We start from the raw sequence: 27,953 nt of genomic DNA, 5'->3' as shown, positions 1-27,953 counted from the left end.
GAGGGAGGTGGATATTTACCTTGCGATATTGCAGCTTCGTGCCCGGGTACTTACTACAAGAGGAACTACTACGTGCCTATGTGGGTACAATGGTATGTTTAGGTCGCCTCATGTATCGTACAGTATTGAGTACAGCTCGTTTAACAATTTTCTTATCTGGTCCCTCGAGTGGATACTGTCAAGTAGTTGGTCAGTTCCTTCTCCTCACCTTTCATGAACCGACGCCCTCGACGACATGAGTATGTTCTAACAGAGCACATCCGTGGCCAATTGGCCGGACCGTGTTCTGATGTTCATTATACCTCTTATACTCCTACTTCGCATTTACCTGACAGACGGCCGACGTGTGACAACGGCCTTCAGGCGTCCCTCCGAGACTAGTAAGTCACTCGGGCGATCAAGCCTCAGGTAGGCAGTTTGTCAGCCACCTACTGCTGGACTCTCGTGAGAGTTTAGATATGAATCACTCACTCCCCCCTTTTCTCGCCGAACGAAGGTACGTATATGTATATTCAGTTGTATGCTCCCGAGTCTGTGAGCCGTGTCGCCCTTTGTTACCACCAACACCATCATCCCCCATAAGCCAACAACAACAACAACAACAACAACAACAACAACAACAACAACAACAACAACAACAACAACGACAATGACTACTTCCGACATCACCCCCTTCGAAATTTCAGTCCCAGAGACCATCCTCGCTCGTACTCGCTCGCGACTCTCACTCTATGACGACCTTCCAGTCGAGGTAGTCGAGGAAGATGATCCATGGGCACGCGGCACACCCAATGCCGAAATCGACCGTCTGGCACGGTACTGGCGCGACAAGTTCGATTGGCGCACGGTCGAAGCTCGACTGAATGCCGAACTACCGCAATTCACGACCAAGATCGACGTCGATGGGTTTGGTGCCTTCGATGTCCACTTCGTCCACGCGACGAGTAAAGCCGAGGGTGCTATTCCGTTGATCTTCGTGCACGGGTGGCCGGGGAGTTTTCTCGAAGTCAGCAAGATTCTGCCTCTGCTGGTGGACGCGAATGGAGAAGGGAATGGTGAAAAAGGAACACAGTCTTTCCACGTCGTGGCTCCGAGTTTGGTCAATTTTGGATTTTCACAGGGATGTGTCAAGGTAAGCAAGTCAATATACGTTTCTTGATCATGACGCCACCGGTTAGTATACCCAGATGGGTTCTGCACTACTACTGCAGACCTCTACCTACTTGCTGGCATTCATTCATTGCACTTGCTGGATCTCTGTGTTTTCATGGCCACGATTCGTCGATCGGAACATTCCCATACCATCGCCCGCCCGGCTGGTTGGCTGACGGTCTGTCTGATCGACTCACGGAACTTGTGTTGATATTTCATCCCCCTTCTAGCCAGGATTCGGCGTCGACCAGCATGCCGAAGTCTGTCATAAACTGATGCTGAAACTTGGCTATGACCGATACGGTACGTCTTTTTCAATGCTCGACGGTCAACACCGACTGGAAGTATTTTGTTGGCACACGGTACCGAGTTCCAGCATGGGTACATCAATCCACCAACTAACTGACTTGCGCGACAAAACAGTGACGCAGGGCGGCGACCTGGGCTACTTCACCACCCGGTTCATGGCGCTAAAGTACCCTGGCCACGTCCAAGCTCAGCATATCAACATGGCCATCCCCGCCGAACCGACCGCGACGTCCCACGCGGAGCTCTTCGCGGAATGCCAGTCCACGCCCCTGAACGCGTGGGAGACTGCGGCGGCCGGGCGCAGCGTGCACACGATGCGCACGGGCTTGGGATACTACAACATCCAGGCGACCAAGACGCAGACCATCGCCATCGCCGTCACGTCCTCGCCCGTCGGGCTGCTGGCGTGGATCTACGAAAAACTCCACGGCTGGACCGACGGGTACGCGTGGACCGAAGACGAGGTCCTAACGTGGGTGTGCATCTACGCCTTCTCGGCCGCGGGCCCCGAAGCGAGCATGCGCATCTACTACGAAGAGACGAACCGGGCGGGCGAGTCGAGCGTGGCCGTCGCGCAGCGCGACAGCGGCGACGTGAAGGTCGGGGTGAGCCAGTTTCCCGCCGAGTTGACGCCGCCGCGGGAACTGTGGTTGCACACGCTGGGGCGCGTGGTGTTCACCAAGCAGCACGCCCGGGGAGGGCATTTGGCCGCGTGGGAGGTTCCGGAGTTGCTCGTGGACGACGTGAGAGCTACGGTTGAACGTGTCGGTGGTGTGTCTTTTTAAATGGGTACCTGTCTTCCATGCTAACGTTGATTTACTTGTCTGTCGTTTTATCTATCTACCCGACTCTACATTCCCGTCTCGAAGAAAGGAGAGTGGGAGGGGGAGGGTGGCACTGATGGATATATGATATGTACGATACAGCTAGAACTGGGAAGATCAGGATCCAGATGAAGTTGGAGATGCACGTATCGCAGTTGACGAGTACCTTTGACCTTGTAGATACCTATGTGGGTGTTTGTGTAAATTTCCCATATCCCGAATACTTCCCAGTATTATCTACGATCCAGGTGCCTTAGATCCACTGATATCTGACCATCACTCCCTGCCTACCATAACTATTCACAGTGCAATGTTTAATTAGTTATCCCCCGAAAATTGACATTGAACTCCTTCACGTCACAAATCAATTTTCTCATCGATCCCACCTCGTTCTTCCAACTCAACGTATCAGGAGAGGCCACTGAGTGAGCCTCCGCTTCGAAATTCGGAGGTACTTTATGTATTGATGTTCTATCACCTGTCTAGCATGACCTCACCCTACGACAATTGAAAATTGAAAATTCAAAAAAGACAAAAAGAAAACCACAAAACCCTTAAGGAATCAAGGAATCAAGGGGAACAAAGATCGACATGCCTCTTGACGCATCCTCTCGTCTCCACTCCATCACAGCCCTCTACGACGCCCGCAGCAACACATACGACGAGAACCATGTCCACGTCGACCAAGCGCGAGACTACCTCGTCTGGGCCGGGTTACGACCAGGCCAGAACGTGCTGGACCTAGCATGCGGAACGGGCCTCGTGACACTGGGCGCGAAATCTACAGTCGGCGATTCGGGCGTGGTCGTCGGCGTCGACGTCAGCCCCGGGATGCTCGACGAGGGGCGCCGCAAAGCCGACCGTGCCGGATTGCAAGTCCGATTTCTCGAGGGTGATATCCAGCACGTTGACGAGGTGCTGCTCGTGGGTGCGAGCACGACGAGCACGGCGAACGAAGTGACGCCGAGCAATTCTTTCGACGTTATTACGTGCGCCTCGGCGTTGATCCTGCTCGACGACCCCGTCGACGCACTCAGGCGGTGGAAACCCCTCCTGAAACGGCCCGGCGGCAAGCTCGTCACGGACGTGCAGACCCGATCGGCGAACCTGCTGATGAACGTCTTCCGCCACGTCGCGGGACACCTGGGCACGAGCGTGCTCTGGGACGGCGGTGCCGCGAGGTACGAGGCCATCGAGGACCTGGCGAGCGTGGTGCGTGACGCGGGATACCACGTCGACAGGCTTTTCGAGACAAGGGCGTACGCCACGACGACCTACAAGCTCGACGAGGCCGGGGAGATCTTTGACAGAGCCGTCGACGAGAAGGAGATGTTTGCGCAGTTTGCCGGCACTGAGGGTGGCGTGAGGGAGCGTGCGAAGGCGTTGTTTGTGCAGCGGATGAACGACTTGAGTGGCGGGAAAGACTCGTTGCTCGAGGAAACGAGGTTTTGGGTCGTGGTGGCCTCGGTGCCAGATGATACTACTACCTAGTACTCCAGGTACAGTACTAACTCGGACACTATCCGGTGCTCAAAGTCACAGCTCAAGGGTTACAGACAGTGCAGAGAACTTTAAAACCGATCTCAACTTCGTAGAGGCTATAGAACAAGCAAACATATAACCGTATGGTATGTTGGGGTTATGGGCCCTGTCATTGCGATCATGGAATGGGTCCTCCGCATCGACTACGGTGTTCGTGTCCGGATAGTAGACGGTACCCCGGCAGGTAGTTACTTCAAGTTCCGGTATCAAAGAATGCTGCATATGACCAAGTCCTTCTCTAGTTGGTGTAGTAAATCCAGAGGCACGTACCTACTTACTCAAGGCCTGATTGTTGGCATTGAGAAGTGGACACCTCATACGTAGATCGACATCTTGTATTACACCCCTGAAGCATGAAGGCTCCCGATCCGAAGGTCCGGTTTTCCCCTTTCCATAAAGTTGCGCGCCGGCTGGAGAAAATCCCTTGAAGCCAGAGAACGCGCTTCTCTCCAGCTTGTTCGCGGTACATCTCGTTTCCGTCAAGATGCTGCAAATGGAACAGTCTCACTCCCGATAAGAGCCATGGCCCTGTTCTGAAGCCTTACCCTATGTCGACCTGATCCCAAGGCCAATCAGATCCGTATCCCCTTTGATAAGCCATGAATGTCTGCTTGTAGATGCTCTTTTCATGTTGTACGTCAAGGGCTCCTCGCTGGTCGATCCGATCACTGCTGTCTGGGAATGTCAAGCCGTAATTCACCTTGTAGCTTTTGGTCGTGCTACAATGAGAAATTAGCTGGCTTAGAGGCCGTCCCTCCTTATCCCAACAGCCTCCATCTCGACGACTGCACACTCATGTAACATGACGCAACCACGACGCCGTCAATCCGATCTGAGTGGGTGCTTCAGTCCAAGGACCTCGTTGAGACATCGACTGCTATTCTGCATGCGACTCCGTATTGTCCAGAGTGGGGGTTTTCAAAGGGCAGGAGTCTCGTTGAATTGTGATAAGCAACATCAACATCAATGCTCATCTCCATCCCCCAACTCTACCTTCATCCCATCTGGCCCTCATCTCTCTCCTCTTCTCCAGTGTCGTAGAACCTTCTCTTATCCTTCGTACCCAGTCATTGACCTCCTTCTCACTAGCCTTGCCATGCGCCGTGTCACTGGTTGAGCCTTCGAGAAAACTTTCTTGCGTGGCTCTAAGTAACGCCTCTTGCTCACTTATACTCGACACAAGCCTTTGATACATTTGTCGGGGACCCCACGGAGACAGAGCATCATCCATTTCAGTTTGCTTTCTCCTCCATTGTGCTTGCAGTGAGGCATGTTTGAGTAGAAGTTGGCCAGTTTCGTCTCGTAGTTGGCGTAGTTGGTTTTCGACCTGAGACACTTGCTGTGCTAGTTGGATATTGGCATTGATCGCGGCCTGAAGAGGGCCGAGAGACGATGCGTAGGAAGGATGCGTCGAGGCTATCGATGCCACCAAGGATGGATTGTTGACGAGCGTGTGGAGTTCATTGATAGGTTTATCCTGCAGTTGAGGTGGGATCCAGTGGTCGGACAACGATGGGGGTGGAATAGGTTCATATGGTGGCTGCGATTGTGATGGGGCTGCGGTGAAAGACGGCTGTGCGTTTGGGACAGGAGGTTGTGGTCGAGGAGAGTTTGTTACACCCGGTCCAGCAGCTGTCGGTGTTGACGAGAGCGCGGGAGTACCAGTGCGGCTTGCATTGGCGCTTTGAGCCTGGCTGTTGAGATGCGAGACTGGTTTCGGCGGGGGCGGAGGAGGTGCGCTGCCTGTGATAGGGGACGAAGGAGGAGGCGTAGATGTTGCTGCAGCGTTAGGGAAAGTTGAAGCCGATGACGATGTATAGAAGGATTCAGACATTTTTCGACCTGCTGTAGTCTGTTGTTGTAAACCAAGGGTGTCCGACTTCGAATCGTGCTTCTATGAGGTGCCTCCGATATCCATCCAGCCTTGCGAAGCCTCGTCCTCGGCAGCCTTGCCCAGTGCGGAGAAAGGCTGCGCTACTCGTACTCGAATGAATTTCTTCGCTGCATTCCCTCCTCCATAGCGACAACAACCAACATCACCGAGCCCCTTTTCCACGCTGCCTCCACTTATAGTCTCCAGACAATTCGAAGTCGCACGGCCGTACTTACGTCAATCATGGATTATCAGAACCGCGCTGGTTCAAAGTTCGGCGGTGGCGGTGTGGCCTCGCAGTCCGCCACCAACGCCGACCGACGAGAACGACTTCGCAAACTCGCGCTCGAGACCATCGATCTTGACAAAGACCCCTACTTCTTCAAGAACCACGTTGGCAGCTTTGAATGCCGACTCTGTCTCACGGTCCACCAGAACGATGGTTCATATCTCGCCCATACACAGGGTCGCAAGCACCAAACGAACCTCGCTCGCCGTGCTGCTCGCGAGCAAAAAGAAGCGCAAAAAGATGGACAAATGTTGTCGGGTATGATGGGCGTACAAGTCAAAAAGAACATGGTCAAGATCGGACGGCCGGGCTACAAGATCACTAAGATTCGAGACCCTCTGACGCGACAGGTCGGGTTGCTCTTTCAGCTGCTGTACTCTGAAATCACACCGGGCGTGGAACCTAGAGTGCGATTCATGAGCGCGTTCGAACAGAAGATCGAAGAGCCAGAAAGGGACTACCAGTATCTGCTTGTCGCTGCGGAGCCGTACGAGACGTGTGCGTTCAAATTACAGTCCCGGGAGGTCGATCGCCGTGAGGGACGGTACTGGACGTGGTGGGACGCTGATGCGAAGGAGTTCTGGTGCCAGGTCTTGTTCAAGACAGAACGAGACGAAAGATACAGTAACGTGCCGGGTTTGGCCCCAGCAGGAAGGAGATAAATCCGGGGGTTTACAAAGGCTCAGGCAGCGTATTGCCGTGTGCTGTGACTCGACTTTTCCAATATGACAGGGGGCTCCGTGGAGATATCGGTGACCTGCCACCGATCTGGTATATGCCAGCCATATTCTGGACAGCGAACCTCTTCCATCGGCATTCTACATTCGCCGATTGCGAACTGCATGCTGAGTCTTTTCCATGATGACCTCGCCTTCCTTACTCGGCCACGGAACGGCCATCCGTCGACTTAAAGATGTCAGCCGCCAGATACCCCCGCCACCCTTTGGCTCAGCTTTTCGTCGCTGTCAGGCGTTCGACGAACAGTCTAATGGGCTAGGCTCGCCAAAGAGATAAACACAACGCTACTCTATACGACAAATCATCCACACAGTATGAGCGGGCTGGAAATCAATGATACGTCGAAGCAGCTAACATTTGCGCGACGGTGGATGCTAGGGGGCAGTTGGGCAGATGGACAGTGTCAGGCTCTCGATAGCAAGGAGACATCGCGTTGAAAACGGAGGTACCAGAGATTGGTATCCCTGGGTGTTCATGAAGGTGGCCCAGCCGGGCTCGCCAGGTCGAACTCTACTCTCCATCTGACCCCAGAAAGTTCATTCATACCAGGATGGGACATGCGAGGGGAATTCGTGGGCGCCAGACAGAACGAGGAAGAGACGAAGATAGGTTCAGTCTAGGAGGCGTACTACATTGTAGGAATATCAGTGGATGAATATTCAGAGACACCATTGCATCCTCTCCATTCTTCTCGCGCAATCTACAAGAGTATACTAGGAGGTACACCCTAGATATTTTCCTAGACAGGGTGTCTGAGCGGCATCAGCATTTCAGGGCATTCATGCAGTCAAATACGACGTAGCTTTTCCCATTCGTTCATTCATCATCTGCTTAGCACGATCTCTCATTGCTAGGTATTCTCATTGCTTGAATGGCGCTGCAGTAGTGTAACGCCATCAGTAGCGCGATCTGATACGTAAAAACCCATGGACCCATTCTTATCATATCCTCAGGCGCCAACACCAACGCTATGCATGCATGCCTTGAACAAAGAAATAGTAAGGGCGCTTCAGCCGCAGCGCTGCAACAACTGGGGCCTGCGGTTCTGGTTCTGGTTCTGGTTCAGTGTCTGGTTCCTCTGATTCCTCTGATTCTTCGTTTGCCAAAGGACTCGCAGGGTTGTCCGACCCGGTGGTTCTCTCATGCTGGCGAGCATGGCTAGCTGGCAAAGAGCCCTTCTTCATCGACTTTCGTTGCTTTCATCATGACATCTCCGTACTCCTTGAGACTGAAATCCCGATCGACCACGTTGTCCCAGGCACGCGACATCTCTTCCTGCGCTTTCTTGTTCTTCCAGCCCCATCCTGCACCGCCCTCTCTGCTGTCTTCTACAAACGATGCCGATGCTGCGGTGGCGGAGGAGGAGGAGGGATTCGCGCTGCCTGCAGTGCGCTGGTTACCGAATCCTGCACTTCGCAATCTTCGACTGCTCGTGTTTGCTTCGTTGAATGCAGGCTGGTGGTGGTGGTCATTCTCGTGGCCCTGCGACCCTGGCGGGGAGAGTTCACCGGGTGCTGCGGCGTCGTTGAGGTGTTCGTTTGGAGGAATCGGGGTTCGCGGAGCATTGGACGCTGAGGAGGCCGACTGAGGGAACAAATCGTCTTCGTTGTTGTCAGGATGTGACGATGCCGGAGGAGACGAAGAAGTTGAAGTCGTCATTGTTTCGTCCAGGTCCATTCCTCCTACAATGTTATGGGAGTCGGAACGTGGAAGTTGGTCTTGGTCGGTCAGGCTGTGGGAGCCGCGCGACGGTCTAATCCTTTGCGCTGTCAACGAATGGAGTCTGTAGCCGGCTGCGTAGGCACTGTCAGAGAGTAGACGAACAATTTGAGAGTCAAGAGAGACGAAAAGGAGAGAAGTGAAGTGCAAGGAAATACGTAAGGCTGGAAGGGCGTACCTTATGCACATAGACTGATGATGCTCCCGCATTTGGGAGTCGCGGCTTTTCTGGCCCGTACAGTATCAGCCTCGTATCCGCGCGCGACCCAAATCTCATTTGGCCGATAAAGTCAAAGTGTGTCAATAAACATGTTAACTCATTCTATAGCATGCTTGGAAAGTGCGGACTGAATACAACAGCAAAGACCATTTGCTCGCAAAGGCTCATAGGCCATTCAGATGCAGTGAACAGTGTGTCGTTCTCCTCGGACGGCACACTATTACTCTCTTGCTCAGCGGATATGACCATCAGGATCTGGGAAACAGCAGGCAACACCTACGACATTCTCAAAAGTCACACCCTACCGGTTAACTCTGCAACATTTTCAGCAGATGACACCTACGCGGTCTCTACCTCGGATGACCAATCGTTCGTGTTTTGGGACGTGAATAAGAAATTGGCTCGAGGAGTGGTTCACTGCGATATCGAGGCTCGTTCTCTGCAACTCTCCAGCTGCGGCCGCTATATCGAGACTGACAGAGGGAGGTTGGACGTCGGCGTGATTTCTTCTCCAATTCCCTCCGTCTCCTTGGACGGGCCATCTACTCTCTTTGCGACGAAGGAGTGGCTGAAGATGGGCTCAGAGAATGTTCTTTGGCTTCCGGATGAGTATCATGCGACTTGCGTGGCGGCACATGCTGATACAATTGTCTTGGGGCACGCAGGTGGCAGTGTTTCATTCATCCATTTCTAGCTGTGACCATTCGCAGACTCCATCACGAGGCTTGCTCTTTTTCCTCATCTTGTCCGTTCTCGAGAACACTAGGTAGATAGATACAATACACTGCATGCTCGGTCATCACATCCCACACTATATATCAGTCTTAACTACACATCTCGCGACCCACCCAAAAACCATTCACTCACCACCGAATATTCAGATGTTATCAATTGAACCCGTGAAATTATTCCCCAACACCAAGACCCCGCAGTGATGGCTCAGGTTAAAACCACATGGCTATGTGGCGGACGTCCATTCACTGCGGCGAGCAAGGAATCACGAGGGCCGCGGGCGAGTAAGGAAGAGAAGGGCCGCGGGTTCGAATCCCCGACCGTTCGAAAAGATATTTCGCCAGGTATGATAATTAATTCTTCCAGCTCCTATAAGAGATTCCATTAACATCATCATAGATCAAAAGCTTAATCGCCCTTAAATCTCAGTGAGTTTAAAAGACTTGATACAACTAAAGTTGTGACAGACATCAAATCCGATCTACACACACAAGTACCCAGAATATTTAAAAAGAGTCAACTTTCGACTTTTTTTTGGAAGTTATGGATTCCACAAGGGGTAGAGATCTGAGAGGGATTGGTGCTGAGGTCCTTCTTGCGGTGGTCAAAGTCAAGGCTGATATCTCGATATTTTTGCGATGTTGATCGATGGAAAAACAGCGCGCCGCCTGTACGGAGTTATCGGCCGCGGAAAAATCTCCCACCGAAAGCGGGACTTAAAGCGGCGCGCAGCAATTGCCACTTTCCAGCGGGGAAATTTCTCTGCCACTTGCGTTCAGTCTGTATGTAATTCCGACACCGGGCGCGGTACGTTGAACATTATTAATTGCCTCCTTCAAGAGAGCACTCTTCAAATTACCAGGGCTTCCCACTGTCACTTGCATGTTCCGGTATCGTCCCAGACAATGCATTCCGTGTAAATCTTGAGAAGACACCCCCGAACTACACTGGAGATATCAACCTTCGCGGGCAGCGGCGCCCTTTGATTGCCGCCATGAGCGCCATCCTATCTGCGGACGATCTCAACGACTTCATTTCGCCCGGCGTCGCTTGCATAAAGCCCGTTGAGACTCTTCCTGCCCAGGCGGAGTCCAATCCTTACGAAGTAACCACCGAAGACAAGGTACAGGCTCCAAACCCCGCGCCAGCGTCGATTTCCTTGACAGACTGTCTCGCCTGCTCAGGCTGCGTTACCTCCGCAGAAGCAGTCCTTGTCTCGTTACAGTCACACACCGAGGTCTTGAACACTCTAGACTCCTATCCCCCGCTTGATGTCCGGTACCTCGTCGAAAGCCGAAATGGCTCAGTCAACGGCCATGCTCCTCCTCCGCCCGATGCCAAACTATTCGTCGCCAGCGTGAGTCCTCAGGTCCGAGCGAGTCTGGCTGCTACCTATGGCATCTCCGAACACCAGTCAGGGTTCCTGATAGAACAATTCCTCAGCGGATCGCAGGGCTTACGGATAGGAGGACATCATAACAGCGGCTTCTCGTATGTTGTGGACACAAATCAACTCCGGCAGGCTTGTCTTGTCCTCGGAGCGGAAGAGGTGGCGGATGCGATCGAGGCCAAGTCGAAGCCGAAGCCAGTCTTGACGTCTGCTTGTCCCGGTTGGATCTGCTATGCTGAGAAGACACATCCTTACATCTTACCTCATTTGTCGAATCTGAAATCACCCCAGGCTTTGTCAGGAACCCTCCTCAAGTCGGTTCTTAGCAAAACACTCGGTATCCCACCCTCGCAGATATGGCACTTGGCGATCATGCCATGCTTTGACAAAAAGCTAGAAGCGAGCAGAGAGGAGTTGACGCACAAGTGGTGGCAGTCCTCGTCTTTGGCCGACGCGCCTGTCCGGGACGTTGACTGCGTAATCACGTCGCGAGAACTCCTGTCCCTTGCCGAAGCCCGAGGTGTTCAGCTTGCTCAGCTTCCCCTCCAGCCGCTATCACCCTCCGAAAGAACTCCGTTCCCGGAAGGCAGACTCTCTAGCTTTCTTTTTCCAAAGCCACGGCGGCGGAGCGAGCAGTCTGTCACAGCAGGCTCCTCTGGCGGGTACTTATACCACATCATCATGACGGAACAAGCACGCCATCCAGGCAGTACCATCTCGGTACAGCGTGGTCGCAATGCTGATGTTATGGAGTACGCGCTAGTCTCTTCCTCGGGGCAGACATTGATGAAATGCGCACGGTACTATGGTTTCAGGAATATTCAGAATCTAGTTCGCAAGCTCAAACCAGCCAGACAGTCCAAGCTCCCAGGTGCCGCAAGACGTATGGCGGCAGGTGCTAGTGGCGGAAGCGACTATGCGTATGTTGAAGTCATGGCGTGTCCAGGTGGGTGCACGAATGGAGGTGGGCAGATCAGGATTGATGATGTTGCATCCATCCTCCCTCAAACACGGGGTGAGGAAGTGGTCAATACAAGCCCGCAGAGCCAGAAGGAGTGGCTCAGAAGAGTCGATGAAGCCTATTACTCTGCCGACTCTGAATGTGAGAGCGAATCGGACGGCGACATCCACATGACCAATGGCAGTGTTGTCGAGAACGGTCACCTTACCAACGGGAGCCAACAAGCCATCAATGGTATCAACACAGGAGAGGTGCAGGACTTCTTAAACCAGTGGTCCAGCTTGGTTGGCATATCATTGAGAAAATTGGCCTATACAACATTCCGAGAGGTTGAGAGCGATGTCGGAAAAAACAAGGCTTCAAAAACTCTCGATGATACGGCTAGAATCGCTCAGATTGCTGGGATGAGCGGAGGGGGGTGGTAGATTTGTGGTATTGTCATGTTTGAGCGTATACATTGGGGTGGTGGTATTGCTCATGTATTCTGCATTTACCGGAGTAGTCTTGCCGTCACACATTTGCTTTTGGATGAACATGGGAAGGGTCACATTGATTTATGTTGGGTCACTTGAGACAGGGGCAATGGACATTGCATGTTTATGGGATGAGCGATGATGATGATGTGAGTATACGACATCTAGATGGATAGAGACATATAGAAAAGGATGTCTCTACACGCGCGCACGCGCGAGAGAGAGACCCTTTTGACACCCTGCATATGCCCTTAATATAGGACCGTCAAACAGCGTGGCGATGTAGACATGTTCGAAGTTGAAACAGTGTGAAATGAGGTCAAGGTACTTGAGTAGAGCTTATAATTTTTCTTCTATCTCGACATGGACCGTGGCTTGAAGGCGATCAGGGACAGTGAACAGTTTGCGCGAAGAAAGTGTGCCCTCCGCGCGCACGCTAACACCATGCCTGTTCAGATTGGTTCAAATGCGTGCAATTGACAACAAGATCGCTTGCTTCCGTCCCGTTGCTAATCATGTACACACATGTACATACTATGTACTATGTACGGATGCGGTTGGTGGTGATGGCGCGTATAATACTAGGTTAAGTAAAGTACTTTTCCCGATGGATTTTGTTTGCTGGTGATCAATATTTGGTTGGTTGGAGGTGCTCCCTTTGAGCTCTCGATCTGCTAATACAAGACGGTTCCCATGCCACGTACACTGTGGATGTGGTTGTAATGGGTGGGTATGGATGTGGTTATGGTCATGCTCGTGGTCGAGGGTGCATTTGTAGCTGTAGTTGTGGGTATCGATGTAGTTGTTATGCTGATTCTGATCGTGGAGGGCCGCTGCGAGAGGTCAAACGTGCCCACCGTATCGGTGCATTATAATCGTATATCGTGTTTTGTCGTGCTGTGCGGTGTGCGGTGTGCGGTGCCGAGGTGAGTGACGTGACGTGACATGACATGATATTTGTAGAGTTTAGGTAAATGATGCTGAAACGTGTTTGAACGTGTGTCTCGAGACACGGGGTGAATAGCCAATAGCTTCAGCTTGTTCTCGTACTTGCTGTTCCTGTTCCTGGTCCTGTTCCTCCTCCTCCTTCCCTCTCTTTCCACCTGTCGAATTCCCCTTCCCAATTACCTCCAACTCCCTCGCAGCGGTCCGTCACGGTCCCCCAGGTCCGCGCCCTGACGATCCCCTCGACCGCCACCTCGTTGCGCAGCACGCTCGCCAGCATCTCGGTGCGTGCTTCCCTGGGGAAAAACCGCGCGCTGTAGGGGTCGAGCCGCTCGTCGACGACACGCTCGGCGTCCCGACGGTTCAGCGCCTCGCGCTCAATGACGTCCGGGTCCTCCGGGTCCGGCGACGTTGCGACGGATGTGCAGTACTGGATGACGCTCGCGCGCGAGTTCCAGCTTGGGAATAGCACGTTTTCGAGAAACGTCCTCGTCGTCGTCGCCGGGATGGGCGGCCGAGGATACGGCCCGGGGCTGCGGATCGATGTCGAGGCCGGGTCAAAGGGCGACGTGCTCGCGGGGGTGATGAGTGCGTTGAGCGTCGTCGAGATGCTGTCGTCTATGCTGGCCCGCGAGAGGCGGAGAAAGTCTCGTAGCACCCGTGTGTCGAAGCAGAATTGCGGTGTGAGGGGCGGCGTGGCCGTTGGTTTGGACATGACGAGTTTTGGTTTGGGAGCGGGATTGGGAGGGCTTTGCGACGACAGGGGCCTCCGAAAAGACGGCGGTGAGGACGAGGGAGGCGAGGGAGCGGGAGAGGTGGTAGTAGTAGGAGGAGGAGGCGGAAGAGGCTTGCTGTGACCGGGCGAGGGAGATGAGGTCTCGGAGGGAAGTGAGATCCAGAACCACGCCAGTTTGAAGTCGGGACTTTGGTCGTTGGTAGATGTAATGGTGGACTTTGATTATCTACTGTATCTCATGCAGATGCGGCGGCGGCGTATGGGTTTGAGCTGCCGGTGCACCTGTCGAAGCTCTTCGATGGTCTGGGCACAGGAAACGGTGGGAGTAGAGGGTTCTCAAGGGGATTGTAGTACGGTACAATATGTATGCAGCTCATAGTTAAAGCGTAGAAATTGTGGTCTGGACGAGGCTGCGGCGAAATCCAAGTCCAGCCAACCACATCACGTCATAGACACTTTACGCGTCGAACGCGCCGCGCCGAGTCAAAAGGCAGAAACGGACAAGTTGAACTCAGAATCCAGGCAGGCGACGGCGTATTGCTACCTACCTTAGTATGTAAGCAGAGCTGTTTCATCCTTGCCCATCTCTTCTTGTCCTTCTCCTGCTTCTCTTCTGCTTGTTCAACTACTTCCCTGGCTCTACTGGTCACTCCTCGTCCTCCCACACCGTTCCCTAATTATCTAGGATTGGACTTCTCAACATGCCAGAGATCGCCGAGGTTGCCCGCACGGTGCACTACATTCGCAAACTTCTCAAGGGCAAAACAATCGCCAAAGTCGTCGCGAATGAAGACAACAACGTCTACGGCAAAGCAGGATGCTCACATACAGAATTCCAAAAACACATGACGGGCAAACAAGTTGTCGATGCCGGCCAGCAGGGCAAATATTTCTGGATGATCATGTCATCGCCTCCACATCCCGTGATGCACTTCGGCATGTCTGGCTGGCTCAAGTTCAAGGATGAACACACGTACTACTATCGGCGCAAGGAGGGAGAGGCAGAAGAGCCGTGGCCTCCCAAGTTCGTGAAATTCCTGCTTGAAACGGCGCCTGAGAGCGGCGAGGACAAAGTCGAGGCTGCGTTCGTAGACATGCGGCGCTTTGCAAGGATCAGACTCGTCGACTGTCCCGGAGAGGAGATACGGAACGTTACACCGCTCAAAGAAAACGGCCCAGACCCGGTGATCGACAAGGACGTCGTGACGGTAGAGTGGCTGAAGACCAAGTGCCGGGCCAAGAAGGTGCCGATCAAGGCGATGCTGCTTGACCAAGCCAACATCAGCGGCATCGGGAACTGGGTCGGCGACGAGATCATGTACAACGCAAAGATGCATCCAGAGCAGTACGCAAACACTCTGTCAGACGAGCAGATAGCGCAGCTGCACAAGAGCATCCAGTACGTGTGCACCACAGCGGTCGAGTTGTTGGGCGACTCTGAAAAGTTCCCAGACGACTGGTTGTTCAAGCACAGGTGGCAGAAGGGCAAGAAGAATGCGTCAAACACTTTACCTAATGGGGAGAAGATTGCTTTTCTTACGGTTGGAGGGCGAACGAGTGCCGTTGTCCCGAGCATACAGAAGAAAACAGGTCCAGTCGCGAAAGAGATGGACGAGGCGGAGATTGTTGACGGTGACGACGAAAAGAAACCAAAGGGCAAGGGAAAGAAGAGGAAAGCTGCCGTTGAAGAGGATGAAGAGGAGGAGGAAATCATGCCCAAAAAGACAACTGCAAGAGGCAAGAAGGGGGGGATCAAAGATGAGATAGACGATGCAGGCACAGTCGTCAATGGTACCGTTAATGGTACGGTGAAGGGGAAGAAGGTGAAGCAAATCAAACAAGAGTCGACTGCTGCAGAGACTAAGCCTACAAAGCTTGGAGCTGTAAAAGCTGTTGAGGATAACAGCGGCAGACGAAGGTCTGGCCGTCTAAGCAGGTCTTGAAAATGGGAAGGTCAATCAGGGCGCTCTGTGGCTGTACAAATATTTTCTGTGGGAGAGAATGTCATTATTCTACTTCGCAGCTATCTGAATCTCGTAAAACATTGGTTGCAAATCACACCCTTGGACAACACTGGTAATCTTACAAAACCCCTATCTAGTGATACAGGACGGCCTGGATAGCTATGAACATCACACCCGTCCACTACGTCCGCGAGGCCAAAACCCGTTGTATTTAGGCCTGATGGGTGGCTCGAAGGTGGGCTCAACACCGTCAATCTGGCCTGTGCTATTACTGGACACCATTGAAATGTGGCCAGGCTCCGACTTAGCTTCCACATCGCCATCGGAACCCCCGTCAGCACTCACTACTGCCTTGTCAACCGCGCGTCTGTATGACGGAATCAAATTCGTCGCCAGGGGGTACGTAAACACCAACAGGAAACAGCCAGCCGTCAACCACCATCCAGGTGAGATGCCAACGGAGTCGACGAGCTGACTCATCAGCGCAGGCTGTACGGCGCCGCCAGAGATGCTGAGAATCATGAGAGTCTCACAGGTTGAAGTCCACTGCTCGTAGTCCGCTGTTGCACTCTCGAAGACCATCGGGAACGAAGGTGCCTCCCAAAACATGACCATGACGGCCAAGGCAATGGCTGTGACGCCTGTGATGGAAGTGCCGGCGGCGGTCGTCGCAACAGCACCAGCGATGAAGAAGACGAGAACCAACCGGGGCTTGACCTTGGGTGTCGACACAGCCGCCGCGGCAGTGAAACGACCGACGACAAAGGCAGACTGCGCAATGGACATACAAGTGGCTGCCCATGAATCGCTGGCGCACGCGTTGACCTTCATGTGCTCGATGAAAAATTGAGCAAAGGTTACCTGGCAGCCAAGGTTGAAAAAGTTGGCACCAACACCCCACCAAACTCGAGAGTACCGCCATGAGACCAGAGGGTGCTTCCACTTTTTCCAGCCGCAGTCCACGGCCGGGGCCGGTGGCACCTCCACCTCAGGAACCACGTTGGTGCGGAACAAGAGGAGAGTAAGAAGCAGGGCGATGGCAAAAATGACACCTGCAAGCACGCGGTAGAACGTTATGACGGTTCCGAGGTTGTCGCAGGAGGAGGTCTTATCTTCGACCGGCATGAGACATTTTCCGGGGTGGAATGGGTCTGTTGCCGGTGCCCGTGATGATGTGTCCGGATTGAAAACAAAAGCGTTGGCGAGGAAGGGAGCCACAACCGTTCCGATCCCGGCCCATGCCTGGGCGATCAAGATGCGCAAGGGTGCTTGCACGCGAGGACCGCAGTTGACGGCGTAAGGGTTTGCCGAGCGCTCCAGAGTCGAGACACCAAGCCCAACGACGAAATGCGCGGCCACCATCCCCCCAAAGCTGCAACCCCGGGCGGCGACCGACATCATAAGGTCGCCAAAGGCAAGAGTGACAAGACCAACGATCATGGCGACTCGGTAACCGCATTTCTTGACCAAAGGGCCTCCGATGAGAAGGGATCCAGGGATGTATGCAACATAGTAGCCAGCCGCGAGGCCTGCAGCCATCCCACGGCCAATGCCCATGGCAACTTTGACGTGGTAGTTCATGATATCTGCAGAACGATTAGCACTGTATATATGAGATTCTCTGCTGGCAACAGGGGGAAGTACCCAACAAGCCATAGGCAAGACCCCACATGAAGAACAAAATACTGACGACCCCAATAGGTACAATGGTCCCAAGGGGCTTGATAGGCATCTTCTGACGTCCAAACTGAACGTCGAAGTGTTTGATGTGCTCCACGAAGCTGTGGAGAGCCCCGAGGACGAAAGCAAACATCATGAAGCGAGCCGAAGGTGTAGCTTTGGCACGATATTGAATGGTGAGTTACGTGATCAGGTAAGGAGCAGTGTGGCTAAGGAAGTGTTCGAGAATTGTGAGTAAGAAGTTGTCAGTGCCGAGTAGATCTTGACTGGTTTGGAAAGGTGAAGAGTAAAGAACGAAGCTCTGATGTCAAAGAGGAGCCTGAAGCGGTTTATATACGCATTCGGCAGACATCGAAGGGACTCTCCTTGTGGACCTACCTGGATGCGAGGGCCTTTCGAAAGCGCCCACGTCTCCAGACTCTGTGCTCACCTTGCGGAGGAGAAGCCTGTGAGGTTGTGGTTACTGCATGGTTGTTTGTGGTAAGCCACTCGGTATCGAAGACAAATGATTAACCTTTCGCCATATCTGGGTTGATCCAGAGTCTTATTCTGCCTTAGGCTTCGTTTGCAAGGTTTTGTTGCTTTTTTTTTAGCGTCGAGAAGGGAATTTATTGGAAAAACGAGGGGAAATACTAGGGCGCATATTCATGAGCGTCTCATCCTGCAGTTCATCCACGCAGAAAAGAGAAGCTTGCAGGTCAGCAGTGATCAGCACGATCTTTGCGGAGGAGATCTGCGGGAGGCCATCTAGACGTGGATCACCCGGGGGGCTTTGAGGTGGACGGGGCGTGCTACCAGCGTTCGGACTGTGAAACCATAGGAGAACCAGACGCGAATAAAGCAGCATAGTTTAGACAAATGCAGGTGGGAGTTTGTCTGCATGGGGCTTTGCATGAGGCAGACGTCGTGATGTCGTCGGAGAGCGGGATGCTTGGCATGGATTATGGATTACCAACAACAACTCATGGTCAACTCCTCGCAACTGGTTCATTTTTATTGCTAACGGTCTGGCTTCCGCAGCGAGACGGAGTGGTTGCTACTGACGATAGTCTCATGAATAGACTTTTCTTCTACACAACAGTTTTTCGACCGTCTGCCTCCGCGACCGCTTTCTTTTTCCCAGTTCGGCTTACGCCACCCAGATATCTCTCCATCATGCCTTCCGCAAAGGAGTCCCCCGCGATTAAAGTGTTGATGCTTCATGGCTACACTCAGAGCGGGCCACTGTTCCACGCAAAAACGCGGGCCATGGAGAAGCACCTACAAAAGGCTTTTCCTGGGATTTCTTTGAGCTATCCTACAGGTCCCCTACAGCTCAGGCCAAAGGATGTGCCCGGTTATGATGCATCCTCAAGTGATGAGCCGGATAGTATCGAAGCTTACGGATGGTGGCGTCGTTCGGACACAGCGGATCCACCAGAGTATGCGCTTTTGGAGGATGGCCTGGAAACTGTTGCCAAGGTGCTCGAGACTGAAGGCCCTTTTGACGGCGTTATCGGATTTTCACAAGGAGCAGCCCTGGCCACCATGGTAGCTTCCTTACTGGAGGGCGAGCCACGAAAGAAAGCATTCGAACACGCGCGGTCGAAATCATCGCTGGCAATCCCTTATCCTACATCGTTCGAGCGGCTCAACCATCCGCCTCTAAAATTCGGTGCTGCATATTGCGGCTTCAAAGCTCCTGGTGAGAGATACACGGGTTTCTACGAGGCACCTCTGATTCAGACACCCTTTATTCATTTTATTGGCAGTCTCGACAGCGTGGTCGATGAGACGCGGACACAAGCATTGGTGGACGCCACGGGAGGAGAAGGAAAGACACAGGTTATCGTGCATCCCGGTGGCCATTTTGTGCCGAGTGGAAAGCAGTATCTTGACACAATCGCCGCTTTTATCAGGGAGAAAATGTCGTCGCCAACTGCCGGCGCGGATCAGGACGAAAGAGTAGAGGATATGGATGTGCCGTTCTGAGTCACATTTTGGACCGATGTGTTGCTAGACATTTCTAGATGATACCCTGTAGACAAGATCTAGACTTAGAATTCCTGACAAGACGAAATGCCATTGTTAAGATGACTCTTTCGCGACTCCACGATGGACAGGCAAAATCCAAACTGCCCCCATAGTCATTGGCTGGAAGGTAGAGACGAGATTCACATCACGTGATATAGCCTTCCACTAGCTAAAAACAGGATTAGCGTGTCCGTTGCCGCCAAGACTGCACCAAAATCGACATCGCTCGCACACTCCTTGAACCCCCGGCACCATTTCTCCTCTGCCTATATCATCGCAGTCGACCTTGTCGCAGCTTCAATCTTTTTCCTTCAGCATCCAGCAAAGTGACGTCTTCAAGTCAAATCCTCGAAACTAATCAATCAAGCCGTCAAAATGGTATGCACCCCCTTACAACGACTGCCCAAGTCAATGAATTGCAAAATTCTCTCCCCGCTTTGTCAAAGCACACGATCAGTGGCAACAACCATCAACTTGAATGCTATTGCTGTCAATCATGGATCTTCATACTAATCAACGTTTATCCAGGTTCTCGCAGTCGATCTCCTAAACCCAACGCCTCAGGCTGAGGCCCGCAAGCACAAGCTCAAGGTACGATGATGACTGAAGGTTTTGAGGAGAATGGGGGCAAAAATCTAACGTGCTTCACAGACTCTCGTCCCAGCCCCCCGATCATTCTTCATGGACGTCAAGTGCCCCGGCTGCTTCACAATCACCACCGTCTTCTCGCACGCCGACTCCGTTGTCCAGTGCGCCGGTTGCCAAACCGTCCTCTGCCAACCCACTGGTGGCAAGGCCAGACTCACAGAGGGCTGCTCCTTCCGAAGAAAGTAGACGACCGGAAAATGAAAATGATTTGATGGCATGTTTTGCTTGATAGAAGATGGATTCCCAGACCCTGTCGCCAACTCACGATGATTGGAGTTCCGGATATCTTGCAAAAAAAGACTTCACGGCATGGCGAGGAAATCTTTTGTGTTCTTCTAGACACACCACACGACAATGACAACCGAGACAGTGGCACTATCTGCTGTCTTGACTTTTTTTCGACCAATGGATGGGGAATGCTTTTTTTCTGCAACAAAACCAACAACGAAAAGTCCTTTAGTGCTTGGGATGACGGGCAGAGGCTGCGGGATTCTGCATGAACATACACTTCCTTTTTCTACATGTGATGTGAGGATGGCAGATCTTGCATGTTGATGAAGCTTTTGACCTAGCGTTCAGGCTGAATCATTGTGCACTAGCGGATGGTCATGTACATTTAGTACAAGCGCAACCAATAAAAAATCTTCCAAAAAGCATATCAAAGTTTTGTTTTATTACATTCGTGCGGTTTCTCGTGTATGTCATGGTGTTGGCCTCTCGTGATGGCCAGCTTCGGCTTCAGTGATGCTTGCCATGATTGCCATGCTTGAGATTTGGCCCATAGTCTCCTTGGTTCACATCTTGTCCCGGGGAATTGTAACTTGTCCTCAGAAAGCTTCGGTACCTCATCCCCAGGGACCATACCTAGATGATTGTGGAACGTTCTCTCTTTCTCTCCCTTTCCAAGGCCACCAACAGCGTAGCGGAATAGACAGGGTAAGCCTAGTTAGAGCACCCTAGACGATGAAAGCCATAGAGAAACCGCACGCCGTGTGTGCTGGTTTCGCTATGTGTACGTGGATGGGTGACTGTGCGGCATCATGTCACTGCCCATATCCTTCATACTCCCCCTTCCACTTTCAGGTCAGTAGCGGTAGACCGTTCTTGAACGGATCGAAGAAGGCCGGCTAGCCCTTCTCTCAATTCTCCATCATCCACGTTCAAAATCTGCTATTATTCGATTGACGAGCTTCCTCTGGTCTTTCTCGGTCAACTCCAACTCGTCCATCTCCCTCAGACACCTGCCCACGGCGCATGTGCCCCTCACGCCGGCCTCGGCACACTCGACCCAGACCTTGCCGTTGCAACCGACGGCGATCTCGAAACCCCCGGGCAACCTGGCGCCCAAGTCGTCCAGAGCCACCACGGCGATCTTCTTGATCAACCGCTCCGCCAGCCCGGGACTCACGTCAAACACCATCCCTCCGCCCGTCAGGGGGCCGAGACCATCCGGCTCCGCCTTGCCCGTGCTCGGATTGACGCAACTCAGCTCGACCTCCATGTTCTTCTGCGCCGAAACGACCTTGGCGTAGACCAGGTCGTTCGGTTTCAGGTTCGGCCGCGTCTTCTTGGTCGCGCCCTCAAACGCCAGCTGTGGCAGCACGGCCGGCGGCGAATGCGCGTTGATGTGGACGTGGAAAAAGTCCACCGACGACCCGCGCACCTGCGCAATCACCAAGTCACCTGGCTTGGGCACGTAGCGCGCGGACGGCGTAGAAACCTGAGCTGCTTTCCTGCGGAAGTCGATTTCCAACAGTCCGCCTACCGTTGCCATGTACTCGTGCGTTGCCGCGTCTTGCTTGAGGCCTCGGCCTATTTTGCGTTTTTGTGATGTAGGCAGTTGAGTTGCCGGGATGATGTCCCCTGGCAGGACGATCTGCGTGGTCGCCATATCGTGAGTTTGCCGATCTCGAAGAAAGCCAGGAGGACAAATAAAGGCGAGACCCTGGAGAATCAATTTGGTAATACTGTTCCTTTGGCCGTAGACTTGAGGTGTCTATGCTGGTCGGTTGTGTTTCTTCACCACCACCACAGAGATGCCAAGACGAGGTAAATCTGATATTGAAGAATCGGGCTAGCGATCCCCTCTGGGAAATGATGCGATGCCGCCCTAACTACTTGCTGAACTCTATATGAAAGTTTCGCCCGCTGCTTTATGGATGGCCGGTACTGGCTTAAGAACTCCCCCTTTTCGTTGCCCGCGTCCTCGCCTCGGTGCCCTTGACTTTGTTCATCTCCTCGTCTTGGTCCCTTGCGCTACGTGACTCGATCTCTATACGTGAAGGATATCGGACAGATAACGTCAAAATAATTGGCCGAACAGAATAGTTCTTCGTTTTGAAGTTGACTGACTCCTAGGAACACAGATAGGGGGCGTCAGCGTGGCTAGTGGGCTAAAGACCCTCACCTCAGCCTTCCATGATCACAGCTGCCTGACCTCAGTATGCTATATGCCATGACGGTGGGTTGTCTGATGCATATGCAACCTAACTTTTAAGCCAGTGTGACGTTATACGTCGTGCCCTTGACAGACTTTAGATGCACAAACTTGCCAGACCCCATGCCCTCGATCTTGATAGAGGTGGCGTTATTGCTGTTGAGACTACCAATCGCGGCTTTCCCCAAGGTCACATACGCCTCCTGGCCCAAGTTTGAAGTGATGCTAGCCCCGGCTAGTGTACCGTTACTCGACCAGCTCATGTTGACTTGGAACCCTCCGCGAGCGACGAGACCAGAGACCGAGCCGCCTCCATTGGCACCCCAGGCCGGCGGAAGGGTAGGCAACAGGCGGATCAGCACTGCCTTGTCGATGTCGCCCGTGTAAGCGGCCCTCAGCAACCCGTTCGCGGTATTGTTGTTTGATGTTGTCGCCACGGTTTCGTGACTCTGCAGCAGAGCCTCCACGACACCGGCAGGCGTGCCGAAGTTGCCGTCGATCTGGAACGGCGCAGGGTACCCGTAGTTGAGCAACGAGGTGTTGAAGGTGCAGTTGTTGAGCTGATTTACAAAGTAGTCGTGCACGATTTCGGTGTCGTACGTCCTTGCGGCGAGCGCCACTGTCCACGCGCGAGGCCAGCCGCAGCTACCGCCGCCATTACTGCCGAGGAAGGAAGATGGCTGTCAGACGCGGATCCCCATGATACAGAAACAAGATATTGGAGGGGTGTACTTTTCCTGGAAAACAAAAAGGAGAAGAAAAGAAGAGAAAGACAAGAAAAATCGAGTGGGGGGGTGTGCCAAAGACTTACTCGAGGCGATGTTTCAGACTCGTCAATGCGGCGTTGAATGTGGTTGTGTTGGACGCCGTGATGCGCCCGAGAGGATAGAGACCTACGAGATGGGACATGTGGCCTATACCTGGCAAAGCCTATCGTTATCGAAGACCGTCAGTGAGCGTCCTTGCGTACAATCATACATAGGTAACAGTCAAATTGATACTGGCCCAGTACCGAACTTACCTCTTCAAAATCCTCGATCCACTCGGCGATGCCGTCATACTGATTAAGTCTCAGTGGAGGCAGCTTCGCCCTCATGGCGGTAACCTGCTCTGCGAGAGCGGTCTCATTACTGATACCCAGCGCGTCTTGCGCTTCCAGGATGAACCCAAACAGCTCCCACAGCAGTGTGTTGTCAATGGTCGGCCCGGCCGTGATGGACACCTGCTGCTTCGAGGCGTTGGGAGCATAGTAGATGTTCTCGGGAGAAAGGGAAGGGTTCGTGACCATGTACTCGCCCCAGGGGGTCAGAAAGTCGAGAGCAAACTCTGCATTTGCCTTCAGCGCAGGGTACATGGTCTGCAACATGGCCGTGTCGCCCGTGAATCTGTAGTGCTCGATGACGTGCGTGATGAGCCAAGTGGCTCCCATCGGCCAAAACGTCGATGAGAGATAGTTGTCTTGAGGGGCAGAGTCTCCCCATAGATCCACATTGTGGTGAGACACCGTTCCAGAGCAGTTGTACATGTCTCTGGCTACCTCTCTGCCCTCGGCTGTCATGGTTTGGATCAAATCGTGCAGCGGGCCGACGAGGTCGGACAATCCTACAAGGTTAAAAATGTCAGATCAAGGTCGAATTGAACTGCGATAGGAAAGATGCTTAGCTGTGTCTCCTTACCTGTCGTCAAACTGGGCCAATAGTTCATCTCTGGATGGAGTGTTAACAGATCGATCACCACAACAACGCTTGTCTTCTCTATTCGACTTACGAAGATTGATATTGATCGTATATTTTGACCCCCACATCGGATCAAAGTCCTCACTCCATATACCTTGGAGATTAGGCGGCAGTGTACCATTTCGCGAAGATGCAATCAACAAGTACCGCGCGTACTGAAAGTACAACACGGACAATTCTGGGTCGAAACTGTTCGGTTTGATCGCACCCATCCTCGCCGGAGTAGACATGTTTCTTTGCTTTTCGGAAGAAGAGCCAAGGTTCAGTTGAAGCCGGTCATAGTACTGCTTGTAGTCTGCCACATGTGCCGCGCGGAGAGTGTCGTATGTATCTGGAGTGAACACGCCCAGGTCCTTGAGCACCGCACTCCGAGTGTCATTTGTCCGAAAAGTCGTGTAGGCAGAGATGTAGATGTATGCCTCATCTGCGCCGTTGCAAAGAACATAGTCTCCAAGCGTGGAGACCTCTCCGCCTGTAGCAACGACTCGTGCGCCGACTGCAGAACCCATTGAGTTTGCCCCTCCGCTGCGGCTCCCCATCACTATGGTGTCACCGTTGACAGGCTGAGAGTAGTCTTCCCAGCGATTGAGAGAGTTTTCATCTCTGTCCAGATGGATGTTGAAGTTGATAGCGCCAGGTTCGCTCGCGTTGAGACGGATGACGATGATATCGGCCGGGTTGCTTGCTAGATATTCACGTTGATACGAGACGTTGGAGTTAACAAAGTATACCCCAGCAGTGGCATCGGCCAGGTCAAGCCATCTCTCGTAATTGGTGATATTTCCTGTTATGTTCTGCTTCAGAGTTAGATACCCCAGTGGCTCGTAGTGTTGGGTGGAAACAGGGGTTCCCGTGTAGCCCAGACTGCCGAGTTCTTGTGCTTGTTGGATGTATCCTTGCCGGACTTGTGCTTGCATTTTTGCCACGCTTTCTACGGCATCCGGGTTGACACGACGAAGCAAAGGGCCGGACCAGTAGGAGTCGTCGTTCAAGGTGACATGGTCAGATGTCGCATCTCCCGGCGAGATGGCACCAAGTCTGCCATTCCCCAGCGGATATCCATCTGTCAGATTCAGTCCTGCCTCATCAGCCCAGATGCGCAATGGATGAGCAGACGAGTTGGGAGGTCGCCCAGCTGCTGTTAGTGCCGGGGTGGACAGAAGCAGCAGTGAGGCAATGGTTCCAAGCACCTTGAACGCTGCCATGACAATGAGATGTACTTGAGGCTGTGGTCTCGATATCAGCCTCTCAAAGAGTCGTACCTTACCTGTTTACCATGGCCTTTTGTATCTATCCATTCAGCCCCTGTGTTAAGTCTTCACAGTGTAGCTGACTGAAAATCCCCGCAGGTTAAATTGTCGATCTTTCGGGGAACATTGACTCAATCCTAAAGCAGCACATTACTGGAAACATACCTTTTAGCCGTAGGTATGCATTTATCCTGAGTGGAGATGTAGACAGGGACTGCTATGAGCGTCTCTGTCGGGACTTTCGCTTGCAAGGTAAATAGGATCTAGGCTGATCACCTGGTGGGCTGGTGATGCCGAAGTGCAGAGCAGGCTCGGTTCCCCCAAGGATAAATTACCGCGCCGCCTTGAGAAAGTCATAGATTGTCATGTTGATCATCTATGTTCCTGGAGAAACACCGACTTTCAAGGTGTGTAATGGGTTGTCTGACTTGATACATCTAATAACTACAGACTAAGATAGGACTGCGTGATGAGTAGGTAGTGATAACTGTTCGCTTGGCTTGAACTCCGTTCATTGGTCTAACCAGAAGTTTTATTTATGCCGCTGTTATGCAACAAACATTTGGGCCTGAGCAGTGTGGTCTCTTAAGATGACCATTTCTCGATTCGCAATTGATGCAGAAAACATGCTTAGTATCTCCGATCAGCTCACGCTCGCTGCTATCAGAGCCCATAGTAAGCAAAGGGTTCCAAGGCCTATGAGATGTCAATTTCCAAGTTTGATCAGTTGATCGTTTCCCATGAGATACAACAGACCCATGCAGGACACTTAGCACTCTCAATTGATGATTTGCGAGGCTGAATGCGGTGATGTTGAGTGCTTGTGAGGCGGCACTTCTCTTTTATAGACTTACGCCTCTGACCTGATCGACTTTCTGCCCAGTATTCGAGACACGTGTTGGCGACTCCTTCACTTGCAGCTGTCAGTGCATGCTGGTTGGGCAGGTTTTGGACTGAAGTTCTCGCAGTGTGCCTTGGACAGAAAGCATTTCACTATCCTTATTGGAGTTTGTGTTATTTCTCCGCCGACCGCTCATCAATGGAAAGAAGAGACCTGGATGAAATACCGTCAGTGTAACGGCTGCTAGTGCTACCATCCTGGATAGCCACTTAGTTAGAAAGGATTCAAGTGGTGTGGTCACAAGTTCACTCACATCCCGTCAAGTATCAAAAATTCAGTTTCGTTTCTCATCAACTGGTTTCCCCAACCGCCAGCCATCTCAGGCAAACTATCGGTAGCAGTAAATTATTAACTCATCCTCTGACAACAAACAAGCAAGGAGAGAAGGTGGCATACCGATATATGGAGCGAATCAACACCGTCACGAAAGCGAAAATCTCAGCGAAGTAGAATAGTCTGAACCTCGTGTGGCTAAATGACGTTGTCTTTCTTGGACACTCAGCTCGCTTTCGATACGTGATAGCGAAATCAAGGACGAGTATGCTGCACATGGTCATAGTAGCGACCTGGATCCCAATGCCCGCCATGATTGTAGTATTACCAGCTTTCATCAAGCTCGGGTTGTCGTTCTTAGCGGTCCCTGCCAACGCACCACCTGCTGCCTGAACCAGGATGGAAAATGCATCGCATCCAATAAAGACCCAGGTGTACAGTCTTGGTTTCAATCTCGAATGTTGAGGACCGCGGTAGATGATGATGTGCTTGAGAGAGAGGTATATTCCGGCGGCAATGAGGGAGGGAGCCATGATTAAGCACACAATCTGTTGAGTGAATGCTGCCCGACTCCAAACGTTGTGATGCAGTTCAATACGCCCGATGTATCCAATGACTTCCATGAGACAGCCAGCTGTGATGGCGATCATGAACGTCCATGTCCGGAAGAATATACCGAGCGCCAGTTGCAGGAAAGCGCAGGTTCCGAACACCACTACAAGTGCATAATTTGCAGGAATATTTGGAATATAGCCGTATGTCGTCCCTGATATCGGGCATCCTGGTGATACGTCGGTACAGTTGTGGAAGTCGCCGTTGACCATGATGGGTGGTCAAGAAAGTTACAATAGAGAAATGTCCACTACGCATATACTACAGTGCACAAACCGGCCTATATATACCTTTCGTTGTAATTGAGGGCCGCGGTTATGATATCTCGACAACCATAGCAATGTGGCTGTGACCAGATCAACAGGTCGATAGCCCACCATTATACGCGGACACTGTCCGCGTACCGCGTACCCCGGGAATTAATGGTGATTAATTCGCTCTCATTGGCCAAGCCTCCATCCCCAAGCGTAGTTTGGTTCGAGAATGGGGCACAGGGCGGGCGACAGACCTTGTTGGGCCTTCGCAAGGCGTGACAT

At 52.6% G+C, this 27,953-nt stretch overlaps 13 protein-coding genes across 13 annotated transcripts; 6 read left to right on the top strand and 7 right to left on the bottom strand.

Moving 5' to 3' along the window:
• Positions 1 to 649: 649 nt before the first annotated feature.
• On the top strand, positions 650 to 2,246 carry PV08_02688 (uncharacterized protein; the record flags this gene model as incomplete). The annotated part of the gene is made up of 3 exons (XM_016377046.1): positions 650 to 1,132; positions 1,383 to 1,455; positions 1,576 to 2,246. 3 exons carry the CDS (start codon positions 650 to 652, stop codon positions 2,244 to 2,246), a joined length of 1,227 nt encoding a protein of 408 aa, XP_016238616.1.
• Positions 2,247 to 2,876: 630 nt separating this feature from the next.
• Positions 2,877 to 3,776, top strand: PV08_02687 (uncharacterized protein; the record flags this gene model as incomplete). Its single annotated transcript, XM_016377045.1, has 1 exon — positions 2,877 to 3,776. One exon carries the CDS (start codon positions 2,877 to 2,879, stop codon positions 3,774 to 3,776), a length of 900 nt encoding a protein of 299 aa, XP_016238615.1.
• A 1,021-nt stretch (positions 3,777 to 4,797) lies between these two features.
• Positions 4,798 to 5,661, bottom strand: PV08_02686 (uncharacterized protein; the record flags this gene model as incomplete). Its single annotated transcript, XM_016377044.1, has 1 exon — positions 4,798 to 5,661. One exon carries the CDS (start codon positions 5,659 to 5,661, stop codon positions 4,798 to 4,800), a length of 864 nt encoding a protein of 287 aa, XP_016238614.1.
• Positions 5,662 to 5,943: 282 nt separating this feature from the next.
• PV08_02685 (uncharacterized protein) lies at positions 5,944 to 6,651 on the top strand (the record flags this gene model as incomplete). Its single annotated transcript, XM_016377043.1, has 1 exon — positions 5,944 to 6,651. The coding sequence occupies one exon, from the start codon at positions 5,944 to 5,946 to the stop codon at positions 6,649 to 6,651; it is 708 nt and encodes a 235-aa protein (XP_016238613.1).
• Positions 6,652 to 7,885: 1,234 nt separating this feature from the next.
• Positions 7,886 to 8,404, bottom strand: PV08_02684 (uncharacterized protein; the record flags this gene model as incomplete). The annotated part of the gene is made up of 1 exon (XM_016377042.1): positions 7,886 to 8,404. One exon carries the CDS (start codon positions 8,402 to 8,404, stop codon positions 7,886 to 7,888), a length of 519 nt encoding a protein of 172 aa, XP_016238612.1.
• Positions 8,405 to 10,392: 1,988 nt separating this feature from the next.
• PV08_02683 (uncharacterized protein) lies at positions 10,393 to 12,174 on the top strand (the record flags this gene model as incomplete). Its single annotated transcript, XM_016377041.1, has 1 exon — positions 10,393 to 12,174. The coding sequence occupies one exon, from the start codon at positions 10,393 to 10,395 to the stop codon at positions 12,172 to 12,174; it is 1,782 nt and encodes a 593-aa protein (XP_016238611.1).
• Positions 12,175 to 13,255: 1,081 nt separating this feature from the next.
• PV08_02682 (uncharacterized protein) lies at positions 13,256 to 13,882 on the bottom strand (the record flags this gene model as incomplete). Its single annotated transcript, XM_016377040.1, has 1 exon — positions 13,256 to 13,882. The coding sequence occupies one exon, from the start codon at positions 13,880 to 13,882 to the stop codon at positions 13,256 to 13,258; it is 627 nt and encodes a 208-aa protein (XP_016238610.1).
• Positions 13,883 to 14,604: 722 nt separating this feature from the next.
• Positions 14,605 to 15,846, top strand: PV08_02681 (formamidopyrimidine-DNA glycosylase; the record flags this gene model as incomplete). The annotated part of the gene is made up of 1 exon (XM_016377039.1): positions 14,605 to 15,846. One exon carries the CDS (start codon positions 14,605 to 14,607, stop codon positions 15,844 to 15,846), a length of 1,242 nt encoding a protein of 413 aa, XP_016238609.1.
• A 189-nt stretch (positions 15,847 to 16,035) lies between these two features.
• Positions 16,036 to 17,680, bottom strand: PV08_02680 (uncharacterized protein; the record flags this gene model as incomplete). Its single annotated transcript, XM_016377038.1, has 2 exons — positions 16,036 to 17,453; positions 17,512 to 17,680. The coding sequence occupies 2 exons, from the start codon at positions 17,678 to 17,680 to the stop codon at positions 16,036 to 16,038; spliced, it is 1,587 nt and encodes a 528-aa protein (XP_016238608.1).
• A 1,022-nt stretch (positions 17,681 to 18,702) lies between these two features.
• Positions 18,703 to 19,518, top strand: PV08_02679 (uncharacterized protein; the record flags this gene model as incomplete). Its single annotated transcript, XM_016377037.1, has 1 exon — positions 18,703 to 19,518. One exon carries the CDS (start codon positions 18,703 to 18,705, stop codon positions 19,516 to 19,518), a length of 816 nt encoding a protein of 271 aa, XP_016238607.1.
• Positions 19,519 to 21,358: 1,840 nt separating this feature from the next.
• On the bottom strand, positions 21,359 to 22,099 carry PV08_02678 (uncharacterized protein; the record flags this gene model as incomplete). Its single annotated transcript, XM_016377036.1, has 1 exon — positions 21,359 to 22,099. One exon carries the CDS (start codon positions 22,097 to 22,099, stop codon positions 21,359 to 21,361), a length of 741 nt encoding a protein of 246 aa, XP_016238606.1.
• Positions 22,100 to 22,701: 602 nt separating this feature from the next.
• PV08_02677 (uncharacterized protein) lies at positions 22,702 to 25,586 on the bottom strand (the record flags this gene model as incomplete). The annotated part of the gene is made up of 5 exons (XM_016377035.1): positions 22,702 to 23,305; positions 23,457 to 23,575; positions 23,667 to 24,247; positions 24,322 to 24,351; positions 24,413 to 25,586. 5 exons carry the CDS (start codon positions 25,584 to 25,586, stop codon positions 22,702 to 22,704), a joined length of 2,508 nt encoding a protein of 835 aa, XP_016238605.1.
• Positions 25,587 to 26,645: 1,059 nt separating this feature from the next.
• Positions 26,646 to 27,629, bottom strand: PV08_02676 (uncharacterized protein; the record flags this gene model as incomplete). The annotated part of the gene is made up of 3 exons (XM_016377034.1): positions 26,646 to 26,685; positions 26,786 to 26,860; positions 26,929 to 27,629. 3 exons carry the CDS (start codon positions 27,627 to 27,629, stop codon positions 26,646 to 26,648), a joined length of 816 nt encoding a protein of 271 aa, XP_016238604.1.
• Positions 27,630 to 27,953: the final 324 nt, after the last annotated feature.

The sequence above is a fragment of the Exophiala spinifera genome (assembly GCF_000836115.1).
Source record: "Exophiala spinifera strain CBS 89968 unplaced genomic scaffold supercont1.2, whole genome shotgun sequence".
In the NCBI taxonomy this organism is placed as follows: Eukaryota; Fungi; Ascomycota; class Eurotiomycetes; order Chaetothyriales; family Herpotrichiellaceae; genus Exophiala; species Exophiala spinifera.
The sequence above is the reverse complement of the archived record's forward strand: the minus strand, read 5'-3'. Positions and strand labels throughout refer to the sequence as shown.